At 38.7% G+C, this 25,921-nt stretch overlaps 1 protein-coding gene across 1 annotated transcript in view; it reads right to left on the reverse strand.

Moving 5' to 3' along the window:
• PCCA (propionyl-CoA carboxylase subunit alpha) overlaps positions 1-25,921 on the reverse strand; it is a 322,247-nt gene that overhangs the window by 131,634 nt on the left and 164,692 nt on the right. Inside the window, exon 18 of the mRNA XM_075711566.1 lies at positions 16,583-16,685. Within this exon, the coding sequence (XP_075567681.1) occupies positions 16,583-16,685 (103 nt within the window). The remainder of the gene's footprint in view (positions 1-16,582; positions 16,686-25,921) is intronic.

The raw sequence follows: 25,921 nt of genomic DNA on the forward strand, positions 1-25,921 counted from the left end.
TTGTGCGTGCTGACAATTGTTATAGAGAGAAAAATCTGAAAACCTGTTCACCATCAAAAAAAAATTGGGGCTGTATTTCTCCTCCATTAAAGTATTTAATTTCACAACTGTGTTTCTCTCTAACACCCTTTATTTTTAATAAGAGTTTACTTTGGACAGTTGGAAAAACATGATAATAGTAATAATACACTCCACAAAAGGAAAATTACAACCTCCTTTTCCTGTACAAATTCATCTGTATTTCCTTAAACAAGGAAACTTATTAATTCTCTTATTGTGCAGATATTTAGGACTAGTCTTACAATAATTATCTCACCTTCTTTTAATGCTCAAAGAGCTTCAGAACACATCACTGTGATGCAGTAGGGAGGACTACAGCGCTTCTGTTAGCATCATCCAGTAGCAGTTATATCCTTCCATATTACATGGTGGTATTGGGATGCAGCTGTTTCTTGGGCAACCTGCTTCCTGCACCTCCATTCAAACAATGGCTATGCCTAGTAATAATGTGCTATTTTTCACTTTGTATTAACTTAGAATATTACAGGTCTCCTGTGCATGTTAAAAATAGGCAGTAAGCAACCTCTAAACTACAAATATGAAAATGGAGGTGAAATGATTGAAAGATTACCTACTGATAAGTTTGATAAGGCAACAGTAATTTAGTTTTACATCTATACATAAGATGACTTTCCATACTCAATTATTTTTTGAAACATCCAGGCAACCTCCATGTTAGGCTTGCTCTACTCATCCCAGTAGTGAAATATGCCTGACTTGTAGCCCACTAATCTCGAACTACATTGCCACTAACTGCTGTAAACCTGAATTCAAAACACCTTTGCTGCTTTAATCCATCATCCCTTTTGTCAGAATTTAGAATTTCAGTTATTCACCTACATTTTCAGTAGAAGTTCTGGAGAGTACGATAACTCAGAAGTAATCAAGGCAACGTGCAGTGGGTGTGAGAACATCAGTGGTTTAGTTCAGATTTGTACTAGTTCTCAAAAAGCAAATTATCCCAATCATCTGCACTTACCCTGCTTTGGATCACATTGCAGAACAGTCTGAGGACAAGGGAACCAGGCTCCTGTCTGATGCAAGTAAGACAGAAGCCAGGCTCCAGGACTGCACCCAGCGTACTCCAGCCTGCATGGGCATTCAGTGCACAGGACTGGACTAGAACTAATCAAAAGTCAAATATGTACAATGAGAGTATCAGCTCCTCACCACAAACTAGAAACCCACTAGTACTGGTACACGCTCTAACAACAGCTGGATTAAATATTGAAGAATCTTTTATTCACATAAAGAGATATTGATCTTAATGACAATTTTTGCAATTGCAGTCCCACAAAACCATAAGCTCAGTATTTAGTTTAGCTATTGGGCCATAGTTTAAAAGGTCAACAAAAACCTGATACTTAAATTCAGGCTCAAACCCCCTTATTTAGTTGCCCCAGTAAAGAAGAGTTATGTTAAGAAGCGCTTAGCATCTGCCAGCTCCTCTCAGTTGAAAGCAATGAGAATACTGCACAGTGCAGCACATTTGAAAAATCATTTTGCCAATTTGGAGGACAAAACACATATGTTAGACTCAAATTCAAATCTTTCATTTTGAAGAGATCTTGGCCTGACATTCTAGTGCTGTCTATTCTGTTATGTAATAATTTTTTTTTGAACACATCACTGTTTCTCCAACTATCAGTAATTTACAAGGTTAATCCCCAAAAAACACATTAATCCATCTCTTCGTATTCAGAGGTATACATCTGCACCCATAGACTGTCATGTCCACCATTAAAGGCAGTAACATAAAACTGAAATGCAGCATTTCTTTAAAGGATAAAGTTTATAAGACTCAATACAGTGAAACCTGTCAGCACCTCCTCAACTTACTAAATCAAGAACCAGACCAGGAGTGAGAGACAACTACTACAGTCAAGGGAAAAGAAGAGACATCAGAATAAGGCCACCTCTGAGGAAATTTGGCAACAGCACTGGAAGTGAGGACAGCAGCCTTCCTCAAGGCCCACAGGGAACACACTGTGCAAATTAATGAAGAATTATAAATTACATTAAGCTAACAAAAAAACCCAAACAAACTGTCTTAGAGCCAAACCGAAAACGCCTTCTTATAGAATATCACCTCCAAATATCTTTTTGAGGTTATTATTAAGAACTATGTATTGAATGCTACCTTTCCTGTGTTTAATAGTTTCATTTAGGTCTGTCACCTAAGACTTAGTACAGTCCTCTTTTGATGTGTCAGTCTCCTCAGAACTGACCAGGTTATACTGGTAGAAGTATGGAACAATTTTCTTTCTCCCATGCTTTGTAGTACCAACGATTTCACTTGGTCTCTCTGAAGCCTGTCACATATGCAATAGGCCGAAGGTCATTATTTAAAACAGAATTCTACTCATTTTTTTGTGCATCTTGGAAAACACAATGCTTGCACCCGACTTCAGCAGGGTTCCAGAGTATTGTAAGAGCTCACCCATCACACAGAGCTCACCACCTCCTTCAAACTTGGTTGCAGCAGAACCACAAGAGTACATCCAAGAGCTTAACCACCTCATGCCAATGAGATCAGTTTTGTAATACAGTTGCTCTGATCATATTTGTTCTGTTGTGATTTTGCCTCTATATGAGACTTAATTCAGGAATTACATAGAACGCACATTCAGAATGGCACAGTCCCAGAAAAGAATGGTCAGATTTTCCCTTACTAGCAATCCTATATGCCATAGTGTAAGAAACAGAAGCTGGCCGAGAACAGCGATTAATTTGCAACAATGCATTTTTCTAGACAGTGGCTAGCTTTTCAAAAAGATGCTTCTTTACTGCATATACAGGATCTAGTGCTGGGTGACAGCACACATATCAATGATGTATCTACCAAACCACAGACAAATGCGATTAGAGTGTTTGGCTAGAGGTACTCAAGCGAGTTTCCAACAGGCAATGTGACAGCTACTTCCTCTCCCTAACATGTAAAAAATTTGGCATGTTTCACAGATTCTAAAGCTTTGTTCTCTATTTCTACTGCACTAGGTTCCTGTGGAACAAATTAATGCCACTAATTCTGTTAAGTTAAAGAGAAAAAAACAATAGCGGATGAGAAAAAACCCCAAGAGTTCATTAAAAATTATATTAGATAACATAAAACATGCATATCTTCAATAAGTACTAATTCTTCATGTCTAGACAATTACAGCACATAGCAGAGCTCCAGTGACTCACATTACCTTCAATATATCTTCTACTGCACTTTCAGCTTACATCCGGAGTTCACACCACTGAGCTTTCACCACCTGATATTAACCATCTTTTCCCTTTATAACTAACAGAAAGAGAAACGTACCTCTCCACAATGACTTAGACCTTAGATAGACTGAACTACCTTTAGGTAACGTTTACCTCTACTTATTACATTACTTAGGCACTATGAGTCTGGGCCACACAAATCCAGGCTCAAATTGTTATTTAACAAAGTCATATGTATTCAAAAGAAGATAAGTCTCTATTGCTTTCCACATATTTTTCATACTTTTACTAGGTAACCTGCCATTGTTCATATTATGGTCTCAAAACCAAAGACAAGAAAGCCAATAAGAAAAACAATTATGTGTAGGTTTCCCACTTAAAGTTATACACATCAGATGTGAATGAAAGAATTTCAGAAGACATTATTAGTTAAACAAGGGTTGATTGTGAAGAACAAAAAATTTGTAACAGCTAGTGCCTCATGCTCAGTATTAATAAAATTTTGCCCACTAAGCTTTCTGCTGACTAAAATCGAAGTAGAAAAGCCAGGCTGTGTAGGTGGGATGGACCCAAGCAGTGGCAGTAACACAACTGCACATAAAGTTTAAAACAAAGTGGGTCGTCTTCTTCAATTTCCTTCTCCTTATTTTGGGAGAATCATGATCAATATAGCATGGGAACATAAAAACGGCCATACTGGGTGGCCCAAATATCCATCTAGTCCAATATTCAATGATCAACAGTAGATAAATAAGGTATAAGTACAAGAATGTAGTCACACTTCTACAAGGCACTTAACTAGAAGTTCCTTCTCCTTGCCTTTTGCCAAGACAGTTAGCACTGATCAAAGTAGTTCAGTAATTCACAAAGCAAAGAAATATATTTCCTAAATAGAAAACATTTTTTCAAACACACACACAATATATACAAATAACATCACCCATGTATAACATGTGCCATATAGGTACATTTTTATATGCTATAGAAAACACATTTTTCTTTAAACATGATTTCTTACACATCCAATTATTGTTTAATGAATATGACTAAACATTGTTTAAAAAGATGGTACTGTTCCTCTTTCTTAGTAAGCTAATACGTAAAACTATATTTTTTCTGTGAATGTTCCTAGTCTATAAAAAACCATGAGCAAACAACTTGCCTGTGGTCAAGAGGATGTTCAAAAAGAACATCAAGACTATTTTTTCTCACAGAAAAAACAGACACATTTTGAACAGAAAATTTAAAGTAAAACTGTTGCACAAACGTGACATGGCATACGTTACCTAACTGGTTTTGATCCAGTGTCTGCAACTATGCCAACTGGTATCTCCTGAAAGTTTAGATGGAAAACTACCAATAATCAGTAAAGAAACAAACAAATAGCAAGGGAAAAGACAAAGTATTTTCAAAATACACCTTCAGAAGTAGCGTACGGCAGCTGAGAGAGGATACCTTAGGAAGACATTCAGAAACGGTTCTCACAACTCTGCCGTCACAACCCCAACCCTTCCTTTGCGTTCTCCTGCTCCTGCTGAGGGAATCCGTACACGGCAACAGCCATGTTCCCTCTAAGCCCAAAGTCTCCTCACCCATACCCAACATAATTTCTCTAAAATGCAAATGACTGCAGCCCCTTCTGGGCCTTCCTTCCTGTGTGAGACGAGCTGGCGCCATCTCTGAAGACTTGTGTTCCACCCTTCAAGGGCTGTGAATGCAATGATTTCTCAGAGCAATCCAACTTTTTTGAACAGTGAAACAGCAAAATGCTATCAGCTCTCACCAACCCTCGCTTCTGGGAAGACACATAGGAATGACCGAAAGCTGAGGAAGTTGAAGAGGGTTGTGGAATCATGCTGCAATGCCCGATGTAAGGAGACTGAAACTTAAATGGCTGTAAGACTACCAGGATTTTGGAAAGCACTGGAACAGAAATTCACTCTGTTCACTCAGAAGGGTTCACTTAAAATAGGTGTTAAGACTAGGGAAAAGGAAGCCTGTAGTAGAGGCAGACATGCAATGTCCAAGATCAGAGAGCGGAAAAATCACAGCTAATAGAGGAGTAAGGTGGACTTAATGTTAGTAAACATTTTAAAATTATTGTGATTTTCCTGAGGATATGAGCGACAAGAAAAAAGGATTTGCTGCACGGGGGTGTGGGGAAAATGTAGGATTTAGAAGACAAGTGCTCACACTAGTTCAAGGAAATTAACAGAGAAAAGCTGTTGGTTTATGGTGTCTCCTTTGTCTAAGGACATTAAGGGCCGGGTGCAGCCAAATGAGGACCTGCTTTAAAATTCAGTGTCTGGTAGAAAAATGGGCAGCAGGGCCTGGAGAAAATCATTACTGTGTGACCAAGGTGTATCAGATCACCACCCATGGCAGAGAGGAGCCTCAGAAACACATACCACAACACTGGGGTAAAGACAGAAGCTTAAAGCCTAGGAAGGATAAAATTTAACAAATACCCCAGATTTTTTGAGGTGTTTTTTAAATCTGGAATTCAATAGGCAAATAAATTATTTGCATCATCGCACTACTAACTGCAGCAAGACTAATTTTACTAAGCACCAGAGAGAGACAGGATAAAGACCTGTCATCATCTCCTTTCTAAGTCAATGGGTAAACATCCCTGGTTTCAAAAGAACCAGGTCCTGTGCCATTCTTTCCTGCCCAGTCTTTCTCACACTACGGGCTTTGAAGATGCATGTTAAAGGGAAGCCACAGCCAAAACAAACTCCAAGCACCACATCTAATTACACGGAGAAGTAAGCCACTAAAGAATGATCTGTGAAAGATATTAAAAAATCATCTATAATCACAAAAGGAAAAGTCATCTGAGCAGTCTCAACACAGATCCAGGGAAAAATATCCAGGCCTTTGAATACTTAATATGAGCCAACAAAAACCAGGCTATTTTTTATTTAAGGCACCATCTATCGTATCCCATCTGAAATATGATGACATATCCATGTAGTTTTTCTTTTAAGATTCACAACACCACCAGCTATGAAGACAAAAATATACAGAATCTAAGCCAGAACAGAGAAGACTACCTCAGATGCAGGTAGCAGATCACTGATTTTGAGTTGTGCAAGTCTCAGGCATGAGATTCAACTCCAGGATAGTGAATAGCAGCACAATTAGCAATGTTACCTCTCAAATACTTCTCCCATTAGAATTAGACAAATCTACATTGTCACAGAGCAACAAACGGGCCTCTAGTCTTACTTATAAAGAAATGAAAAATTTTTTTTTGTTTTTTTTTTTTTTTTAATTCTCACATAGTAATGCATATACCAGGCATCTTATCAAGAAAGTGAAGAAAGAGCTCTCCAAGAAATGAGAGAAAGGCAGGACTCATTTTTTCTCATGAAAATGTTTCTTCAATATTTTCCACTTGCACACACCAAAATGATGCAGAAGTGACCTGCCTCTCTAAAACTTGAAAAGAAAGAAGCCTTAGCGCAATTGTATATTTTTACACTTTTAATCTTACCCTTAAACAAGACTGAATTGAGCATAACCGCACTGAAGGTCAGCTTCTATACTGACATATCAAATTTCAAGCCAACAGCTCTTTTATTTAAAATATGTTAGATAAAAAGGTAATATGCTCTCTGTAAGAGTTCCCTTGAGGTTAGAAGAACCAATAAATTAACTGTTACCATATGTTTGGCTCCTTTTGGCAAAATTCAGTAACAAAACACTGCCAAACCTCTTTTGGCAGGTAATAATATTTGGTAGCTTATAGTACAACTTGGGAAAAAAGGAAACTGGACAGAAAGCTTGGAAATTTAGCAGAAGAAACTGCATTTCTATCCTTGTATAGTTAGCTATATGCCGTTGAAGGAAAAATTCTAAGGAAGTCAACTCTATGGGTCTGATCTATAATAAGCAGCTGCCTCCTCAAAAAGAGCTCTATCAAATGCAAACCCAAACACTCCAGCTAGTGCAGTAATGCAAATATTCTGCATGTTTTTCTTAAACAATGCTAGATATGTACGATCTATTTTGCAAATGAGAAGTTTTGTAAAATTAGTGTTCCAAAGTGTTAAAATGCGTATTATCAGTGCTTTCATTACAGTGGGTTTATTTCATTATAAATGAGCAAAGTCTAGGCTTATTTGCAATGCCGTGTTCTTAAGTTTCACTTATGTTAAAATTAAATATTTCCCCCCCGTCATCTTTTATACCTACATAATTGAGAATAGAACGTGACAGATAAAAACCCTTTAACACTACACTTCTAATTATAGACATAGGATATGAAATTCTGGGTATTTTAAGGACATCTATTACAGACTTTTTTATAATTCCAGTTAAACAGGTGGAGGCAAACCTAGCTGGTCCCATTCCTTCACCAAGACAAGCAGGACTTGCGCTGTAAGGTCACAGTTATATGAAATCAATGCTTTTTCAGATATGAAAATGTCCATTTAATTTTATTTTTGTAATCATCTATGATAGCATACTGTAAATTAATTATTATTCTCATTTCCAATATAATTAATATAGCCTGTTGTTCATGCCATGACGGTTTGCACATACAGGAAAAACAGACACTTAAAAATTCCATATTTCTTTAATCAATTGCATCATCCCATTAAATCCTAATTTTTATGTACATAAATCACTTGCTATTCAGCTTAGAGTTCCACACACACATCTGGCAAGCAGTTTGAAGCAGGTTGACAGGTATAGGCCAGACATTTCACTTCTTAAAGTCATGTTATTGCATGGTTAATCCTATATTTGCATTAGTTTGATTACAAGCACTTACAGGTAAAAGTAATCCTAAAGTGTAGGTCTAAAGATTATAATTTAAGCTTCTGGAAGGTTTTTCCAGAAGAAAAATATTTTTGCTACTCTACGGATGCTTGCCTCATGCAGCCATTTGGGATTTTATTAATAATCTTCTCATCACTGTATTCATCTTCTGATTCCTAATTTTTTATTTTAAGTAAGGCAATTTCTGTGAAGACTTGACACTGAAATCAGAGACTTCATTACCCTGCAAAACACATCCCCAGTTCAAAGTATTTAAGAGGGTTAAACAAAATGCAAACATTTAATGCAACATTAAGCATGTGAAATAAAAACTTGATTGCCTAAAGAAAGCATGCTATGCTGTTACCCTGGTGACAGGTTAAAAAAAGGATTGTGAGCCGAATGGCTGTATGATATGAAATTAAAATGTTTCACATTGAACAATCCAAAATGAATTGGGAAAGGTTAGAGCAGAGGAGAGAGAAATCAATTCTCCAATGGCAATGGTGAATGGAAGTGAAGTCTGAATAGGATTTGCCAGTGGGGTGCAACAGCTGCCAAATATCCTGCAGCCAAAGAATTACAATAATACTGATGAAGTGTGCAAGAGCTTTTGGAATCATTGCAGGGAACAGAGAAATACTCCTACAATAATGAGGCCATTCTGTGTCCCATCCCACTTTCGCAGTTGAATCAAAGGAAAAAGAAACGGTTGAAAATTGTAATACTCAATAACAAAGGTATAAATGAATTATCTATCCCTTCAATCAGTATCTTATATTTAACTACAGCCTTTGTGAACCATGAATGAAGCAAGCGTGCTAAAGAATGGATAAATCAAGACACATACATGTAAAAGTATGCAGACAATATTGAATGAGAGACTTTTTCTTCCCATATATTTTGTTGACAACGCTTCTACAGCAACAGCATCCAGAATAAGCTATACACTACACAAACAAACAGCAGGACACAACCGGTGCCTCAAGGAACTTTACAAGGTAAGGTCCTGATGTTCATGCTTATCTTTTTTATGTTAATAATCCTAGGAAAGAAACATCAGTAAAACTTCTCACATGAATACAGTTACACATGCATTTACTGAGCTTAGAGTCCCCCTAAGTCAAGAAAAACTTCGCCCTTCCATAAAAACCTCCAACACAACTTCATTTCTGCTCTTCGATACTCCAAATTAAATATACAGATGTAGAGGAAAAACTATACTAAAAATAGCTGTAAAACGACCAGGGAGCACGTGGAGATTAGCACGCACCTTGTTAGCTCTACGGTTTCATGCATACGCTTTTTACACACAGACAAATATTAAAGAACAGGTTTAGGAGGTGTAAACCTGCATGAGAGGAAAGAATTGTGGGGCTTATAAAAGGGATCAAGGTAAAGGAAAGAGAGAGAGGTCTTGCAGTAACGAGAGGATCTTGCAGAAGAAGAGGTCATAAGCAAAGCACGGCTGAGAAAAGGGCCAGATTCACAACTAAAAAGGGCCAGGAATATGGCAGCACAACACAAAATGTTCACGTGTGTATACTATGTAAATTCAAGTTTCAACATTAAGTGAACAGTAGCCACTGAAGCTATAAAGCTCCTACAGCAGCTGCTGTTTTCCCAACAGACATGTTGAAAAATAAAAAATAAACATAGGGACTTAGCCAGGTCCATTTACTTTAGTGGACGGCTTTCCCACCAGCAATCACCTCAGCAAGATGCATGCCATTGCTCTGGGGATCTTCCCAAGAGATACTCAGCAAGGTTCAAACTTTTCATAATGATCTCATAATGGTTATCAACTCTAAAGATTGAGCAAGCATGGATTCCTGAGTGCCCAGGACACCTTTTTCCCTACAAATGAAGAGATGACAGGCTATGAAAATTTCCTGTAACCAACCATTCTGTTTCTGGAATATATGTTCATGAATCATATGAAATGATGGCTCTGTTTTCAAATGACTATACAAATACCTTATATTATTCATGTTATCAGTTCTGATTCCATTAATTTAATCCAATCAAAGAAAGAAATATGATACATACATTCTGTAGAAATAGTCATAAATGCTACCTTGAAATGTCCCATTTCAACATTTATATTTTACATAAAAGTTCATTTTCACTGGCCAAAAATACCTGTTTCATATATTTGCATCTACTTGTTTGTCTATAGCACACATAATCCTCTTTGCGTAATAAGCAACGGAACAATGTAGAAGGGTAAATAATACCAGATTTTAAAGATAGCTAGAATATCATATAGGGCAGCTGGTTTAGCAGTAATTAAGCAAGATTAAAAAAAAAAAAAAAAAAAGAAGTAATTATTTATGAGAGGTCAAAAGAACAACATTAAGTAACACCTAAAGAGACCAGAGAGGATTGCCACAATCAGAAGAGCTCATTATAAACAAGGATATCAAACGAAAAAAGGGACAACAGAGTCTTAGTACCTTGCTAGTCTATGGGGAAAGAAAAAACCCACACAGTGGAATAACGGTCTGAAGCTGCAGTAGTTACATAAACATATGGAGGACTTTCAAAGGCATGACAGTAAATCATGAAAAGAATGCTCGACTTGTTGACCAGGGGACCAGAACAGTCAGGATAAGACAGTGCTATTTTCATGAGCTAAGGATGACTGCATAACTCCAAAGCGAGGGAGTGAAGAAAGCCACAAGTGGGCTGGACTTAGTCATCCTTCCCAAACGAAAACAAAGCGGTTTATCTTTATATCACACTAGAGGGTATTTGTAGGGTAATGCAAAGTATAAATATTTAGCTGCACTTGCAATAACTGTTCATGTTGTTATTGCGGTTCTAGGAGGGGGGGAAATAAAAATTACGTAATGCAATTGATACAATTCAGCGGTGCCTGTGACTGTGCTGCAAGAAAGAACTCTCCCTCTTTCCAAGCGGCCAGTTCGGATGACTCCAGTGAATTTTCCTGACATCATCTTCCTTCTTCTTAAAATTAATGTAACATAACCTTATTTTGTGCTGCTCCAGCAGTGCAGGAGCGCCAGAGAGCTCTCCTATTGGGCAGCTGACCACCCTTCCATATGGGGAAGCCCTAGGCTGGCAAAGAGCTGGCTCCCTCCCAGACTCCAGCAGGGTAATAGGTGTAGTCTGTGTGAAAGCAGGCATGCCTGAGAGGCGCGGGGCTCCGCTGCTCTCTGAGCACTTCCCTCGCTGTCCTCATCACGCAATGGCAAGGCAAAGCAGGCATCCGAACCACCATTGCTAAGTGCACCTGAGGATTTACGTCAGTGCATCTGTACCAAATCAACGTAGACACAAGCCTACAATGACTCATTAAATAAAAAGCTAAATATATCCATTTCTGTTCTTGCGGTTCACCAGCTGTGTTATGCCCACTGCACCAGACCCTTGGATTTTCAGAATTTTAAAACATATAAAAATTCAGCCCAGCTATTTCAGAACTTGACAAAAACTTGCTTGTATTTTATCTGTAATTTCTCACTATACACTCACCCTTCCTGTGAAAGTATTATTTTTATGCTTAGAAAGCATCATCCGTTTTAGGTCTCAAAATACTTTATACTTGTTGATAAATAAGTACTTATAAAACCTCAATAATACAGTAAAGTATTAAGGCCGTTTTTTCTTTTTGTAAACTGAGGCCCAATCCAACTGACTTCTGTAAGGTCCCACAAGAACAGTTAGGAGTTTAACTCAAGACTCCCTAATCCCAGCCTTCTGTATTAAAAACACACGAGCAAGAAAAACCTTTAGATTTTTTGCTAGCAGTATAAAACATTTTCCAGTGTGTTACCATCTTTTTGCATGTAATATCAGGTAATATGGGCATGCAGCCTCACTGTTTTTTTCCAAGTCATAAATGATGAAAGGGTAAAACCCATAGAAAAATTAGGAAAATACACTTAGCAGCCAACACAAGCAACCCATAGGAAGTGCTGTAGGCAATTGGGTTTAGAAGTATAAACATCACATTAGTAGACCCATGAGAAAGCATGATGTAGCCACACCTGGAGAGTCACTCTCCTATTCCCCTCCCAACCCACTAATGAAAACAAGTCTGAAGCCAAAATGCGAAGATTCAACTGTACAACATCATTTCTGGTCTCAAAGGCTAACTACATCAAACAGACATAAAATAAGCTGGATTCACTTCAGCCAAAATATGTTTCCACTAGAAACAAGATCGAGGTCTGTCTAGAAGACCTTCGGATTTTACTAGATGCTGTAAATCTGTTCAGCAGCTGTGGGTGGCACCAGTTTCACAATAAACTGGACTATGGAGTAAGTAGGAAAAGTCCTAGGTAAAATAACTGAAAGCTGAACAATAAAACAATCATCAATCATTCATGGCTCTTTCCTGTAGGAAACATGTGCCCCTATTATCTGGATATCACAGTAAAATATTCACATTAGTATCTGGCTCGCAAAATACCAAGCATTTTCTTTTTTTTTTTAAAAAAAAAAAACACCACACCCCACAACAACCTTTTCCCCCAAGAAAACTGGTTAAATAACCACCAGTTAAATTAAAAAAACCAGAAAATGCTCTAAATATTAGATTGCATAGCAAAAGTAAATGTCTATATTCCTGTTATTCCTGTACCTCTGAGCATGCACAGGTCTCCAGCAGCTGTTCTCGCTAAAGGTTGGCAAATTAATCCTAGGAGACTGTTGGTGAAGCCAGGGGCACATAGCAATGCAAATTGTGGAAACTCACCTGTGGATGCTCCACCCAAATCATAATACAATTTATTCTAACACAGGAAAGCCAAACCAGCCTTCAGCTTGTGGCCCGTATTAACCTCAACACCACACAAACCACTGCAACAAAGAATCCCACTACGGGGGTCACATCTAATTGAAACTAGCTGAAGAAAGTTGAGTGTTTGATCCTAATGAGGCAATAGCTCGCTGATCATCAGAGTGCGTTCCAGCAAGAACCTTACAGTTGATGATTCATTCACCCAGGGGATTGCAAAATGCGTATTTTCCAGTCACATCCCTGCAAATGTCATCAACGGTAGAGGAGAACCCCCCTCATGAGGCTGCTACTAGTCTGATCTGTGGCACAGAGCTAAGGCCCACCTCTGCATCCCTGTTACGAGCCATCCTCTGCTCATCTCCTCCTCCTTGCTACACATTACCACCCTTCTAGCTCTTGCAGAATAATTTCACATCATAAGTACTTAACCTGGTTCTGTCAGGATGATCTGAAGTAAAGCATTACTAACTGTTTCTAGGCCAATATGGGTCCTTTTAGCAGAACCAGAGTAGAAAGCAACTACACGCAAAAATCACACCTGCATATGTGGAGGAGGAGGAGGGAAAAGGCAGAGACCAAGGGAGGAGCAGGCTGGGACAACAATTCCTTAATCTGGCTCGGCTCCATTTCATCTGATCACAGTCTCAGTAGCACCACTAGTGAAAGGTGGAGCTTCTGTGAAGACTTCCAAGCATGGTTCTTTCTATCTATCTATCTATCCGGCTAGAATAACAATCCCCAGCTTGGGTTGAATAAATCATGGGGGGAAAAAAGGGAACTCTAAATACCCCTGCAGTTGTGAAAAGAATGCATATTATACACATGGCTCCCAAAAGGGAAAAGAAAACAAACCAAAACCAAAGATAAGCATATAACTCAAGTTCAGCAAAAAAAAGGTCTATTTGGCAGCTGTGACAAGTTTAGAAGAAATAATGCATGATTTCAAAATACTACTTTTCAGTGCAATTCCTCACACAAAAATTCCCTAATTGCTTTCAGTGCATGCAAAAGAAAAAATGCTGTTAATGTAAATAGTGCCAGAGCCCTGAAATTTTGAAGATGATCCTCAACATGGAGATGTAGTTTTCCAAACAATCAGGAGAACGTTATGGATCAACTCTGGAACGTGCACTCTGTTTAACCCACTTACATCCTCCAACACGGATTTAAAATCCACACAGACTCCAAACACCCAATTCTGCCACAGTGAACCACATCCAAGATTACAACTGGCCTTTTTGATTTTCTGCCAGAAGCACAGGTTCCTACTCTGCACTTTTTATTTACTAATATTTTTCAAACAGATTGCAGTCATACCAATAAAGACGTGCTTTCTATGGCCACAATCCTGCTGCCTAAGAAGTACCCATGACATGGAACACCTTCAAAAACAAGTCAGATGCAGTTTGGGTAAGTTAAGGAGATGCTGTGAGGGATCCTTGATGGGACTGCAGTAACTTGTATGCTCCACAGTCCTCAGTCCCCTCTAGAGGGAGTCCCCCAGCTGCTCTAAGGAGTGGAGAACACCGTCCAGGACTCTACACAATCCTTTGACCTCATTCTGCTTTTGTTTCTTTGACTTTTCCTCTGAAGGAGCTGCATGATTTTGGGGAAGGGGTATCATTATCAGGTTTGGATTTCTTCAGAAGTTACATACCAGTAAGCCTTTTGCATGAACCTCATCCTTATTTGGCCTCAAACTGGCAGCTCTACTATCACTAAGACAAGTAGTTCTAACAATGTATGTGGATTGAAACAATGACCTATTCACCAAGAACCACATTCAGGCATCATTCTGAGAAAATTTCAAGGCTCAACTGCTGAAGGATTTATTTGAGAGCTGCGTATGTCACAACAGACAGAAAAGATCATCCTTTGAAAGCTGAGCTGAACATAAGTACACCCCCTCATGGCAAGAGAAAGTGATCTTCCCTGTACTGAAAAGATTTGTTAGCTCCACCATTTAAAACCTGGAAAATCAGACCTTAGTCTAGTCTTACCAAGCACAAACTTCATGTGGTCAGGCTCTGCTGCCTTCTCTGCTCATGCTGGAATGAAGGGAGTTAGGTTAGAAAGACTCAAAAAAATAAGCTATTTTTTTTTCAAAGCAGGAATGTATTTGTTTCCCTGATGCAGCACAAAGACATGAATGACCATGCCTGACTGCTCAATGCAATGCTTTGTTTACATATTTGACATCTCTGTTAAAATAGTTGTATGTCTTTTTTTTATTAAGATACACAGATACCTAGTACTGAAAGAAAATACTTGCAACAGAAAAAAAGCATTAAAAGATTCTTCAACAATAGGACTCCTTTTCCTATTAGCAAGTAGGAACATTTTACAGGCCAGGGGAAAAAAAAAATCCCAAATCAGTGCAGTGAATGCAACACCAGTTTGAGGATCACTACTTAAATCAACAATTCCTATCCTTAATCTATGTACAAAGTAATCCATTACTTCTCTATAGCAGTACCAGACTAAACTTCCTACGTTGGCCAATAAAAACTACAATCAAGGCTCCTCCTCATTTTCCCTCATTCATCTTTTATTTAGGGAACAGTGGCCTGAGAGTGTCTGTTGTTCTCCTTATGCTATTTGCTATGGAGGATATAACTTGTGGAAGGAAATAAAAAGGTGCTTTACTTTCCCCTATAGGTGCATAAGGCAAGCAATGACCTAGCCCTACATGTGCTATATATTACAAAGCCGTTATGCCTGCTTTAAGTGTCTCTTTTTTTTTCTTTTTTTTTTTTAACACATATGGTATTATTTATCTTTGTGGGTACAAATAAAAATAAAGACTTCTTGAAACCACATTTGATTTATTCCTGACCACTGTAAAATCAGTAATAGAATACACTGTCAAACCACTGGCATGGAATGTGAATAATGTCTATCCTGCATTCTGACTTCCCCCTCTCTCACACAAACACACACACATGCAACTACATTAAAGAATGTGAGGCAAGAAGAGTCATGCTGAAGTTGGGATTCACTGTATGCAGCCGTTGCAAACGCCAACTACCCAAGCAAGGTTCACAAATTCAATTGTTCGAATAGAAGGTCTCAAGGCATTGACAATGATGGGCCAGAGGGCAACGAAAGCTGGAAACATCCTAGAGGAAAAAAGCGTACTGTTCCAAAAAGCCAAAGTGAATTAGTATTTTGACACAAGGTACTGCAATGGCTGGCCAATTAATAGTACTACCGAGGTTACTAGCAGCTACTAATGAGGGAGTCGGGGAACAAAAGCACCAAGAAAACATACTTAAAGCAAGGTGCTGACTCTTCCAGCATTTACCAGTCAGAAAGTATCTTCAGAATTAGACCCTAAACTATTAAGGTTCTTCATCAAGGTAGCGAATTGCTCATGAATCCACAATATTTTAAAAGCTCTGTAGCTGAATATTCATATTATCCCAAAGTGCTTAGATCACTTCAAATGGGCACATGGGAAATTTGTGATGCTCAATTTGTGGTTAGTTACTAATGCAGCAACATTTTGCATTAATGAAACTCCTGATGTGCATTAATTACTGTACTGGCTTGTAACACATTTTTGTGCCTATTAGTTTGCTAATACGTAGAATAAAAATAATCATGTATGACTTGTGTGAGTAGGGAAGTGTAAGCCACAGCTCATTTGAATTTAGAAAAAACAGACTACATTAAGAAACCATGCAGTTTCTCACCAGTGTCTCTCGTGCATGAGAAGATGAGAAGATGAGAAGAAATGCATCAGCACATCTGAGTTCCTAGAAAAGAACTTACCTTGGAGTCCCTAGAAATCGCTGTGATCTCAGTTGTTCAGCCACGTACAAAGACGCTGCTGTTGCCAGTAGTTCTCTTCTTTCAAGATCTGTCAACTTGTGTCCTAGTTTTCAAAAAGCAGTTAAAAGAAAATTAGATACCAGAGACCAACACAGACACAAAAAGTAACAACTGCCAGTGAAGACACTGCTCAGTCCTTACACATGAAACCTACATTTTTTCCCCTAAATTAAGATGAGGCTCAGCATAGCAGACGCTCTGAGTTTCAGAGTTTAAATTGCATGTTTTCATACAGATCAGCCCTACTGCTAACACTGGTATATCTGTTAAAAACAATTTGACAACTGAAAGAAAAAGAACTGAATGATGCTGCAGCATCTTGTTTTCGTTACTGAAGTGTCACTGCTTGACATATTGTGCCTCATGCTGGTAAGGAATCCATCTGTACATTAGAACTTACTCAAGATATACAGCATTCTTTCTCAGTACTTTACCTTGCAAAGGCTACAGAACTTCCAGGCAAAAGGGATAACACAACAACATAAACCCCAGAAATAAATGTGCATAACACTACTTGTCAGACCTGGGTCATTTAGTGCCATTTGTGTAATCATTACTTTGTGATAGTGGAGTCAAAGTCATGTTTGGCACTTTTTAAGCAGAAAATGGCTCAAAGTAGCCTACAATCTGAAGGCAGGCAAGCTAATAAAGGTTTGGAGAAAAAGGTGGAAAGCAGGGCGATTGGAAGCAGGTTTTCTCCCAAGCTGGCCTTGTTCCAGAAAGTGAAGTTAATTAGAAATCCAATTGTCCATTCAGCAGGCTAAAAGACAGAGGTGACAGAACTTCGCCTGTCAGAACCCGCACAACACACATTTGGTACAAGAAGCTGGCAAACAGGCAGCCAAGACTGGTGTCAGCAGAGAAGTAGAAGAGTCAAAACTGACATGAGAGGGAGCAAAAAGACAAGTAGTCAGTCCATAAGACAGTGGCAGGAAGTTAAAGTTGACGTAGAAGAGGACAAGAAGTGCAAAGATGAATTGTCATGGAGAAAAAGAGGCAAACTTTATCCTCAGGAGAGAGATTTCGCACAGATGAAAGCAAGGGTATTTCAAAAGCCGGAGGAGAGGAAAAGGCAATAAATAAAGTTAAAAAAAAGATAAAGGTAAGACTGAAAGATTTAGCTGAATGCAGTTACAACACAGCTCTCAAAAAGTGCTTTATGCAGCTGCTGTCTGCCTCAGCAGACCTTCATGTGCACGTATCACAGCAAATGCCATCATCCATGGCAAGGACAAATTCACGTGAAGGGATGGGGGAAAATATGGGGAAGGGGTTCAGAGGGCTTTATCCCCCTGAGCAACTCTGCCCAGTGGGGCACGTTTGCTTCCAGTCCCGCAGCAGAGAAACAGCTACACCTTCTACAGTTCCCTTCTACACCTCGGTTTTCCCATCACCTCAGCGCTACTGCATGTAATGGTAACTCACATTCCCTGGCACTGGTCGCTAGCGAGTGACAATTTCTATCACTAGCATAAAATAAGACTAACGCGATCCTCAGGAAAACCCAGAATGCAGACCTCTGAAAAGGACTGGAGCAGACTTTACAGTAACAAGTGCACAATTTCAAAACAGGACGTCTTCTGCACAGGAGCCGTCCTTCCACTGGATAAAAAGGCTGCTTAGAGTCCACCTCAGCAATGCCATCATGCCACAGTGATGGAAACACACTCATTGCAGTCCCAGCAAACAGTACAAAGGCGCTGTCACAGGCAAAAAAAATGTAAATTTTAAAATAACAAAAGCCAGCAAATCTGCATCAATTTATTTTTAATTTAGTCCATATTAACATATTCTGGCTAAAGATTACTGCAACCTCCTTCATTCAGTGTTTATTTTTTATCTGCCTTGAAATGGAAACTATCTTTACTTTAACAAACGTGTGCAGAAACACAAATTTGGAAAGGTTGAGGAACTGGCTTGAGAAACAAACTTGATCTTTCCTTTGCCAGTTACTAGAAAAACTGATTGCAAAGCAAAAGTCAAAAAACACTGAACTTTTGTACTATTTGTGTATATATACATACACATATACGTGTATATATAAGCCCTTATATAATTATACAATGCAGTAACATCAACTATCTGGCTCTGAAACGTGCCAATTTTCCAGTTTTGGGGGGGTTTTGCCTCTTTTTTTTCTTTTTTTTTTCTTTTTTTTTTCTTTTTTTGTTACACACAGTGAAGAAGCTCTGAGATCCTTTTTCTAAAATGCTGTATCTAAAATTGGTGATTTGTTTACATGTCTCTGCTAAAGATACATCAGGAAATCCATTCTAAAACCTTCACTTTTCAGCCACCCTGCCTAACACCCATGACATGTCCATGTGACCAAAACTGCATGTTCCCACCTGCTCCAACACACACTGGTACTATCAACTCATAAAAAGGAGCAAGGTAAAACTAGAAGGATCCTAATTTGAAGGTTTTATTGCATGACCTTCATCTTGGATTAAATCAATAACTGCTTTTGCACTTGGTGTGCTGCAAAAACTATTTTCTCCCTGTATCTTCAATAAAAATCAAACGCCAAACAGTGAACAAAGGTCAATAATTTGAAACAGGTTAACAACCGATCAAGAGTTACAGTCACTTCTTCATTATCACAAACATGAAAAAGACGTTTATCCACTTTCTCTATTTGTCACTATCTGCATTAGTTGTGGCACAGACAGAAAAACAGTCATGACTGCCGTATTCAATGTGGGCAATTTGCATTTATTTTCCTAAGTCTCAGAGGTAATATAAACTGTTAGTAAGAACATACCAAAATTAGGGTTTGGTCTCTGGCAATAAAGATACAATCCTACCACAGAATGTCCTTAGCATAACTTTGGAGGCAGACCTCAGAAGCTTGATTAAAGGCTGCTTCCTAAGGATGGCAATTTACCTTTATTATACAAGACAGACTGCCTCAGTTCTCTGAACTCCAGCCCCATCTCCCTTGCCTTCTGCTCTTGCTCTGCTGCTCTGCTCAGCAGAATTTTAAGCAGTTTTAAAGTTAAACTTTCAATTACATTACTATATTTGGAAATACACAAATGCACCAGATAGCTATACCTTTGTTTCCCTTCAAGTCTTATTTCACCTTACAAGCTACCCCTCAGGATTTCAGTTGGATGTCTTGTATAAGTTAATATTCACCATCAATAAAGATGTAACAACACAGTCTTTCATGTTCACCATGCAGAAGATCGATGAGAAAAGTAACAAAGCTACCTCTGGGGCATTTGTCCAAGTGCTGCCTTGATAGGGAGTGAAACGAGTAAGTACCAAAGGTTGCCCAGCTTCCAACACGGGAAGTTCTGTCATTGCTCTTTCCTACTCTCATCACTGCAGACCCCTGGGCTACACGGAGATTTCATCTCCACCATAAAATGTAAATCAGCTCCCAAATCTTCTGCATTCTCACTATCATCGCTGAACTGAATTATACAGGGTGAACGTAAAACAGGATTAATGGCTATAAAATTAAGTCACAACTGAAGGAGTGGAAGCACTGTTGTTCGTATTATTTAAAACTAGACCGCATGCATCTATTACTACTAAATCACAGAACCCTGGTCGGAAGGAAGACAAGGAAAAACCGTTTCTCTCATTTCCCTGATGTTATGATTGCTTAAATCAATATTATCCCAGTTTCCCCCAAGCTGAGTCAAAAAGGTTCATGCAATTACTTTACATAACCAACTTCAAATTAAATTACATAAAAGGTAATTTTTCCCATAACATTCTCATTTGCATTTTGTCCTAGAAATGTGTTTCCTACTATCAATGATGGGGGGGGAGGGAAGGGGGCAATAAATAAATAAACAAGCCCTGGTTATGTGCCTGGGTCAGTTACTTAATACTTGAAAAGTGACTGTTTTCTGATTGGGAAGAATAAAAATTAAAAGCAAAATGTGTGAGATAGAAAGTACAATGCATAATTCAGATCCATAGCAATGCAGGCAATGTTTATATCATTCCTAGGTTCTGTTTTGGCTCGAGTTTTCACCCAATGGATTTTGAAGTTGACCATTACAGATGGTATGTACACCAAGCAGGCTGAGGCAGAAAAAGTTGCATGTTATTAGGGGTTTTAAAAGTCCAGCAGACCTTTGCTCCACCCAGATGGTCATGGTAAAAACCAGACAATATTGTCTGCGTATGTCTCAAACCATTCAGAACAGTGAAGATGTCTCTCAGAGAGCTTGTGATCACTTATAAGATGGATGCTATAGCATAAAGAAAGGAAACCTCTACTATTTTGAGTTATAAAGGGATTAGTGACAGACCAAGAAACACTTCTTGGTGTCACCTGTCAGAAAGAAGAAAGTCAAGCAAGCTATCTATTAAGTCAATTTTTATAATCCAGTAGCTTCATAAAATGAAGACAAAGATTAGATTCCAGTGTCGAGAAGATGAACAGAATTAACAGCAACCATCCTCTCCCTTCTAATAGTAACACAGGCAAGGGAAGCTGCATTCCCCTCTCCAACTAAATTTGAAAGTCATATCTACAGTCCCAATTCACCTAAAAAGCACTTTCATTCGTAACAGAATCATGGAGTGACTGAGGTTGAAGGGACCTTGGGAGGTCTTTAGTTTATTCAGTGTGCCCCCCCTCCCCACTGAGCAATCTCAACATCAAATTCAGACCAGTTTGTGCAGTCAGGTCTTGAAAACCTCCAATTTACATGTACCTCACTGAAGAGCCTGGTTCTGTCTTCTTGGGAACCCCCTCAGAGGTATGAGAAGGCTGCCAGTATGTCCACCCTACGCTTTCTTGTTTCCAGGCGAAACAAGCCTGATTTTCCCGGCCTCTCCTCATAGGTCCTCTGCTCCAACCCCAACACAACCCTGGTGGCTCTTCGTTAGACTTTGTGAAGTGTATTGACATCTTTCTTACACGTGTGAGGGTGTTCGAACTGGACACAGTATTCCAGGGGTGGTTTAATTAAGTGTTGAGTAAAGAGGACTAATCAATCCCTTCAGCCCACACAATTTTAACAAACACAATGTATCTAAAAGCCTTCCCCTCATACACACTCTCTGGAGCCAATACACAATTGCAGGAGAGAGAGGTGTTTCCTCTTTCTTCCCTTCTGTATCAGAAATCAGTTAACACAAAGGACTGTCCATCAGAACTTCTGCTCTTCCTCTCCACCCAAATGAGGTAAACGTGCTAGAAGAGGGGCAAGTAAAGGATTCTTTTTCCTTTTCCCCTGTGTTTTGGTATGGCTTTTGTGATAATCTCTTGGAAAATGCCTCATTTCTCATTTGCACAGGATGTCTCTCCCAAAGAGACTGATCAAGCATTTCAGATGTCATTTACTAACCAGGAAGAGTAGACCATTAAAAAAAAAAAAAAAAAACCCAAAACAAAACCTCAGCATTCAAACAGATATCCAGGAAAAGATGGATTAACTGTGAAACAGACTGAACCACAAAGAATGATCCAATGGGTAGGGTACTAACCTAAGGATCCTTGAATTTAATTTGTTTTTTGCCAACGACTCCTCTTAGGCCTTTGTGAAAATAGAGATACTTTCTGTGCCTATAAAATAGGGATAATCGATAGTATATTCCTTTCTCACCAGCCAGGTTAGGAAGTACAGAGGCATCCCAGGCTGCTTGGAAGCTGTAAAAGGACAGCTCATCTGACGATACCTAATAGTATGGACTACTCCTGCATGCTTGGTAAACATTTTTATTCTGTGAGCAATGTGCTTGGAGGCCACTCTAAGACAGATGTATTTGCATCATCTGACCTAATCAGTGTTGCTGCACCCACCCTCAGATCCGCGCTCCTCCCAAAACACGCATGTGTGCTCAGAGCAATAACCCACTCCAGCCGACCCACTGCCAGCCGGCACTGTAGCCGTCCATCCCTTGTACAGACAACAAAAGGGTATGACAGCAGCTGTTTCCCCACACTAATCATACCCTGAGCAAGGTTGGTTTCAGCACAGCAATATTTTAAAACAACTTGCAATAAACAAACTGCTTGTGTTAATGAATGCTTATTTAAAGAAGGGAAGAAAAAGAGTTAAACCCTAATCATGAAAATTACTACACATTGCTGTCCTAGATGTAATTTGAAGTGGGCATCACAGGTTAATGGAAAAGCTGCCAAGATATTTCTAATAATTAATTTTTTCTTAACTTACAGTAAAAGCCTCTAATAAAGGACTTATAATGAAACGCCTGAAAATGAGACTGGAAAACAAAGCATCTCTTATTTAACTTTAGTCTTACTTAAGAGTAAATATTTATATTTGAATAAAAATGCACATAAGAAATGGGCCAGTACTTCATGCAGTCACCAGAAAGAACACTGCTGACATTCATGACTTAACCATCACTGTAGACCAACTGTGGCAATTGTGTAGTTTACAAAAGAAACACACTGGATTGTGCTCGAGCATTAATACAGCACGCATCTTCATTGAAATTTTTTTATTTCTTAAGTTTTCCAGATTTAAAACACTTCTGGTATGGATTCCTACTGTTAACAACAGCACATATTTCTATGTATTTCCAAATCCACTTTGGCTACATATTGCTTTAATTTTTCAGATTATCCTAGATCTTTTTTTACAGCTACACGTCTTTTATAAACAATATTAAGATATATGATGCTATTTAATTTTCAAATCCTCCTAGCAAAGTTTACCCTTGGTATTTATGTAAAAAAGTTAGTTGAAATGAGTAGAGGACTTACATTGCATAAGTTAATTCACCTTTGTTTCTCTTGCTGAGCTTCTACCCACCATCTGCCCACCACCCTTGCTTGCCTTCAAGAGTTCCCATTAGAGTCTTTGCATTTGCAGAAATATTTTTCAATAGGTACTTAAAAAACTATCCTCTAATTCAACTCACTGATTTTTCTTTTTTTTAAGGCAGAAGGGTCTGATCCAGAGCCAACTACATCATTAAAAGGGCTCTCAATTACTTCAGTGAGCTTTGAATCAGTACTCTTGACTTGAAATACAAATGCTTTGTAACAATGATGCCTGCATTTTTTTTTTATCATTAAGAAGTCTAATGCATGCTTGTATTTGATACATGGAAGGAGAAGAGCGAGACTTTTCATACAGCAGGAACAAAGTCCAGTCATTTCTCATGTGCCATTCATTAGTTTCTATTATGAACTGTCACTATATCTCGTGTCTTCTGGTGTCTAGAGCAAAAGCTTATCTTTAAGACTCTGTTAATAATACTCTGTTAATAATAATTACTGTTTACCTCAGACTGTGACACTAATCAGCCATTTGCATCAGTGTGTATGCGCACAAAAATACTACGTGCATATACAGTTCAAGTCAGATCACACCAAAAAATAAATTTCTTGTCATCCTGCAATTTGTGGACCAACAAGTAATTAACTCATTATATACAGGTTAACATTGCAATATAAAATATTAAAACAAGAATAAAAGAACAGAAGAACAAAAGAGAAGAGTGCCTTTCCATAGTCAAAAATACAGAGCCAGGGGTCTCCTCCTGGGTCAGCAAAACCTGTTCCAGCTTCTTACAAGTGACCAAGGGCCCCAACAGAAACATTATCACAAATAAGTGTAGAATGGTTTATGTTTTTATTGTTCCCAGTTGTGTGTGAGGTGAGGCTGCCTTTTCACAACATGGTATAAAAAATCTAACGTCTTGCATCCTCACCTTTCTCCTCCATTCCCTTCTCCCCATTCTTAGCCTGCCACTCACTTTGCACATCTGGTCCAGGTTCACCAGATTCCTTCATGAGCCAAGTCAACCCAAGAACTCTCAAAAAGCTACCCCAACAAAAGCAGCAACAACAAAAAACGCAGGTTTATGGCGGTTAAGGGAACTGAATCCACTGAGGAAAAGGACTGAGAAAAGTCCCAGAACCATCAAAGAGACAGGACGTGGGATTCTGTATTAAAGTGTCAGGGAAGGGAGACAGACCAGCTAATCAGCAGCACTGCACCTTCAGAGCAGATCAGAGTACCCTCAAGTCTACGCTGGCTGAAAGCCAGCTGAGTTACCTGAAGATTAGTTAAGCACATCTTAGCAAAGATGACAAAGGAACATTTGAGCTTCAGCCATCACAAACTTACTGCCACCCAAGGTGACTAACTCCGATTGCTTTGGTCGCAGTCAGGAGCCAACAGCAAGCTGGATGCATTACTCCCACGTGTAGGACTGTATCACGGAGTTGCGAATTACATCACAATACAAATGCGTTCTGGGGAATATTCTTTGCACCAAACTCACACACTGAGTCCTGAGGTAAGAGAAATCTGTTCTGCTCCTTAATGAGACTAGAATTTGGCAAGGTGCCAGCCATGTCCAGTGACTGCCAATCTGGCAGTGTCGTCTCCAAAGTGGGATGAGGATTCTGCCACATTGGATTAATGATGAATGGGGGAGAAAGGAATCTCCATGGGATTCATAAAGGACCCAGGAATGATGAGCTATAAACGTTGTCCTTTTTTTTTTTTTTTTTTTTTTCTTTTTTTAAATAAGGAAGAGATTCTGCCTGAGGAATGCCAGCTGAGGTGTGAGGCCTGTACAGGACTGAGTCTCTGACCACACAGGTCAAGAAAGCATCTACAGCAGATTGGCTGAGAGAAGACAACCTTTTAAAATTTGATCCTTGCGAAAGAAAACCTATCTATTTGTTTACTTACATTTCTCTATCAACTGTTGTTACACATTTTTGCAACTGAGTTGTTTGGGATGTTGCAAATAAACATTTGCATTTGTGTTTATGTTAACCTAGCGTATGAGTTAACAATTTCAAGGTGATGCCCATTACTGTGTGTATTAAAGCCACGTTACTGAAATACTCTGATAAAATGCCAGATCCTCCAGACATTGCTACAGTGAATACAAAGGGTGCCAAAGGGCGATTCTAAAGATGCTGCACAGTCACTGGAGAAGCAATAGTGTTGAGTAAAGAGAAATCTTATCTTCCATTAACAGTAGGAACACTGTCTGTAATGAAGCATAATAGCATGGTAGAGTTGAATTGATGTTTATTTTACATATTTCATATCACCTACACATTGTTTTTCTTGACTTTGGATGTACTTCATTTACTATTTTGTCACTACAAGCATGTATTTTGCCTTCTTGAAAGCAAAGAAAGTAACTGTTTCAATTACATTATGCATTATTTAAAAACTAATTGTGCGTATGCACAGATATGTTTGAGAAAGAAAAAAGTAAAGACTGATTGGGGAATGTGTCAGTCTATAAATATAAAAGAATAATAATCAGAAATAACACCTCTCAAGAAAAAAAAGAAATATTCTCAAA

The sequence above is a fragment of the Pelecanus crispus genome, chromosome 1, assembly GCF_030463565.1.
Source record: "Pelecanus crispus isolate bPelCri1 chromosome 1, bPelCri1.pri, whole genome shotgun sequence".
NCBI classification, from domain to species: domain Eukaryota; kingdom Metazoa; phylum Chordata; class Aves; order Pelecaniformes; family Pelecanidae; genus Pelecanus; species Pelecanus crispus.